Raw genomic sequence first — 3,805 nt, 5'->3', positions numbered from 1 at the left:
AGCCGCGCAGTTGTGAGCGATGGGCGCTGCCAGAGCACCCGAGGGACAGGTACAGCAGAAAGCACAGACGCTGCTCAAGCACCTGGAAACAACACACAACGTTCTACCGAAGAGTCACACGCAAGTGCTGGTTTATTTCCTTCCGCAAGAGCTGCTGCATCTCTGCCACCACCTTACGGCTCAGTGCCTTGTCACAGGACTGAAACGTCACCCTGTAGCAGAAGCTCTTCCGTCCTGTCTCTGGCTCCTGGAAACTGTCGATTAACTGGATGGATGTGACCGTCTCACCTGACACCTGCCTAGCAATGGTGTGAAAAGCAACTTCATCAAACTGTTCCCCATCAGGAACCCAAAAGCTGACATCATGCACATAGGAAGGTGGATAGACAGAAAAGCTCTTGAACAGCCTTAATTCTCCTCTAGGAAATTGATGGAGGAACCGATTGTCTGATGTCCAGAGCATTCGCCAATCACATATTCCACAGATCAGCATGGCTAGGATGTCAAGGTTCAGTGAAGCAAAGACAACAACCAATTCACTGCTTACTAGTTCATAATCAGCTGTCCTTATAACTCCCACACAGGAGCCCTTCTCATGAAAGCCTGAAGTATCTGTCTCCACACAGATTAAGTACTGAATTTTACTAAGCTGAGATTCAAAAGCAGCAAAGTCATTTAGCTCAGTTGTTTCAAGGCTCGTTGCTGCCTGCAGGTTGATACTCAGTTTAAAGCTGGAAAGAGTCTGGTGAAGAGAATGTATGCTGGTTTTAATGTTATTCACCAACATCTGGATATAGCTTTTCTCTGTACCTCTGTTAATGGCACATACAAAAACCATCTCATGAAAAACAGGCATGGAGTAAGGAGTGATAAAACACTTCCTGAAAACCAGTCCAGAAATAACATGAAGTGTCTCTGGGAGAAAGGCTTCTTTTTGTATTACTGCCTGAGCATAAGGTAGAAGGGAAGGTCTAAGATAATACTGCTTTGAACTGTGGCATCCCTCTCGTGCATTGACCCAGACATTCTTATCTGCACCCCTGCAAAAATCAACATGGTGAAATAAAACTGCATCTGCCAGTCCATTAGGCATTTCTTCAGTGCTTGGAGTCTCCTCTGGGCTCAGAAAGATCCAAAAGATATTTGAATGACAAACACCATTGAGCTGACCTTGGTGGAGCAGAGAAAGGCAGGAGTCAATGTTTTGTAATGGAAAGGCTTGGCCAATTTCTGCAGTGAGCTTCTCCTTTAGTGTCCGTACTGGATGATTTGAATTTGGTTCTAGGAAACCCCTGTGAAAAATAAAAGTGTGAATTACACACACCACTAAACAGATTTCCTTGAAACACATTCCTGTGACCATAATTTGAGCGCAGCAATTTACCCAAAACAATCTCAGATACTAAGGTTTCTAGTAACTACCCAAACAAGCCAACTCTTTCATCAAAAGTGTTGAAATGGCTATCATGTTTTCAGGACAGTGGTGTTTGTCTGTATGTTGCAATCAAGAATTAATTGTACTTTCACTGGTAAAAAGGAATGGGACTTAAGAGTAAGGATCACCATTTCCACTCAGCACAGGCATTACCAAACTACAGCAGTGAATCAAATTATATTAGACTGGATAGTCTCCGAAGTACACAAAGTGGTTCACCTAAGAAGTTAGCATTTTTTATCCTAGCTAGCCTTAGTATTGTGCTATTAGCAGACACCAGGTAGCTCCTGAATTTCTTCCACAGTGTGGTAAAAAAGATTAAAGTTTTCATCTTTATTTGTGTGTTCAAGTATGCAGCAGCTTGATCTCATTCATAAAGTTTCTTTTTGTTCTCTAGACTTATTTGTAAGCAGGCTATAACCACAAGCCAACATGAAGCAGACTTAAAGAAGAAATGGAACAAGAAATTCTCAAAAAGGGAAACGAGGGAAAGTGAAGCGACTCTATTTTATCTGACACCTATCCTGGTCATTCCCACTGAGAGCAGGAGAGTGTTATTGCCAAACAGAAACTACTTGTAAAACTTACCTATTGATTTTATCCACAAGTACCTGTGGTACTTGAAAATAAACTTTTTGGTTTTCCAGTTCTATTTTGCAGCTCATAGGTTTGAAATACAGAAGTGGCACGCTTCGTGTGAAAATGTGGTTTAAAGCTCCCTCTACACAGAAAGATTTATCTTGACTCCTGACAAGACACAAAAGCAGAACACAGTAATTGATTGTTCCCTATATTTAACGTGCCACAGGTAAGCACCACGTAGGTAACTGTGTAACACTAACACACCTCTTGTTGAATCCCAGGTCCTGCTACAAGATGCCAAAAATGCAACATTGCCATATTTTTACTGGGTAAGTGGTCTAACACTGCAACAAGTTGCATAGAAAGGTTGTGAAGTCACCATCAGTGGATTTGCTGTAGCTGACTCTGCTTTGAGCTTTGGGGTAGGACTAAGTGACTGCTGGAAGTCCCTGCCAACATCAACCATGCTGTGATCCTGTGACTGTCTGCTAAGCAGATACACATTCCACAGTCCTCCTGCCATCTTTAGGCCGAGATTTACATTTGTTCTGAAATGGACCATTTTGACCTTTAAAATCCAAAAACAATCTTATTTTTTAGAGGGTACTTTGGCAAGAAGCTTGCATTTTGTCTTCGCTATTCTGTTCAGAGGCAAAAAAGAACTGTAGCTATTTTAAAGAAAATTAAAAGAAATTCCTCTCTCCAACAAACAAGATACTAAAAGACCACACTAGTGCTAGGTATTATAAAAGCACGAATATCAACTTTTCAGTTTTGCCACATCACGTTTACCTGTAGCCTGTACACTTATATCCACGGATAGTCTCTGCTTTAAAAGGATGAACGTTACTCAAGATAAATCCAGCTCCTGCTGCCACAGCCACAATTTGCCAGCTGTTGTGCCATTCTCTCCTTGGTTCATCAGCAGGTGTCCCACCCTGTCCATTGCAAAGAGCCACATGGACCTCTCCCTCCTCTGACAGCACTTCTGCGGAGCTGGAGGGAAAGCCGGGCAACAAGAAAATATCCTGCTATCATATCCATTAATTTTACAGTGTCAAAAAAACACCCGTAACGCAGCTGGAAATCTGTAGCACGGCACTCAATTAGCATAGAACTATTTCTGGCTTACTCACCTACGGAAAAAGTGGGCAAGAAGTTCTCTGTTCTTCACTACTCCAGCCTTTCTCCCACAGTGAGGGAAGTTGAAATAAATACAGTCAAATTCTCTTTGTCCTGATAAAAAATAGTCCTTCAGCTTGGTGCAGTCCACTGAAAACATAACTTCAGCTCCTTCAACAGTAATAAAAAACCAAGAGTCTGATGTTAATTATTATGAAACATGTTAAAGGAAAGTAGCAAGTAAAGCCCTCTAGTCCACTTTCAAGCATATCAAAGCAGCAGCTTCCAGGCATCTTCTCACACTCGTGCATTAGGAAAACCAGAAAGCCTAATTTCCCTTTGCTCGCTTGCGGAGTCTTCTGCTAACTGGCTACTTTTTTCAGTACAATTTCAGTCTGATTAGACCTTAGGGCAATTTGATTTGGACAGTCCAAATTCCTCGTGGCAAAAGCAGTCTTCGGAGCGGTGAAGTGATGGCTATACAGTGATGGCTATACAGTGATGGCACAGCTCCTGGGAAGGCAATGGCAGAGCCAGATCCCTGATTTAACGAAGGCATGCCGCCGCATGAGACCGTTACGATAAGCGCGGTTATAGCTAACGGCTGAGCACTGCCGACACCGATCCTCTCCCCGTCCCGACCTCCTAAGACGCTGTGAGCAAGGG

The 3,805-nt window shown here is 42.8% G+C and overlaps 1 protein-coding gene across 1 annotated transcript; it reads right to left on the bottom strand.

Annotated features, from left to right (window-relative positions):
• Positions 1-103: 103 nt before the first annotated feature.
• Positions 104-3,310, bottom strand: FDXACB1 (ferredoxin-fold anticodon binding domain containing 1; the record flags this gene model as incomplete). The annotated part of the gene is made up of 4 exons (XM_010011894.1): positions 104-1,292; positions 2,024-2,182; positions 2,810-3,013; positions 3,154-3,310. Coding segments are annotated over 4 exons (1,709 nt in total), but the record flags the coding sequence as incomplete, so codon positions are not given.
• Positions 3,311-3,805: the final 495 nt, after the last annotated feature.

This window comes from Nestor notabilis, unplaced genomic scaffold (assembly GCF_000696875.1).
Source record: "Nestor notabilis isolate BGI_N333 unplaced genomic scaffold, ASM69687v1 Scaffold36073, whole genome shotgun sequence".
In the NCBI taxonomy this organism is placed as follows: Eukaryota; Metazoa; Chordata; class Aves; order Psittaciformes; family Psittacidae; genus Nestor; species Nestor notabilis.
Note: the sequence above shows the minus strand (reverse complement) of the source record. Positions and strands in the feature narration are given on the sequence as shown.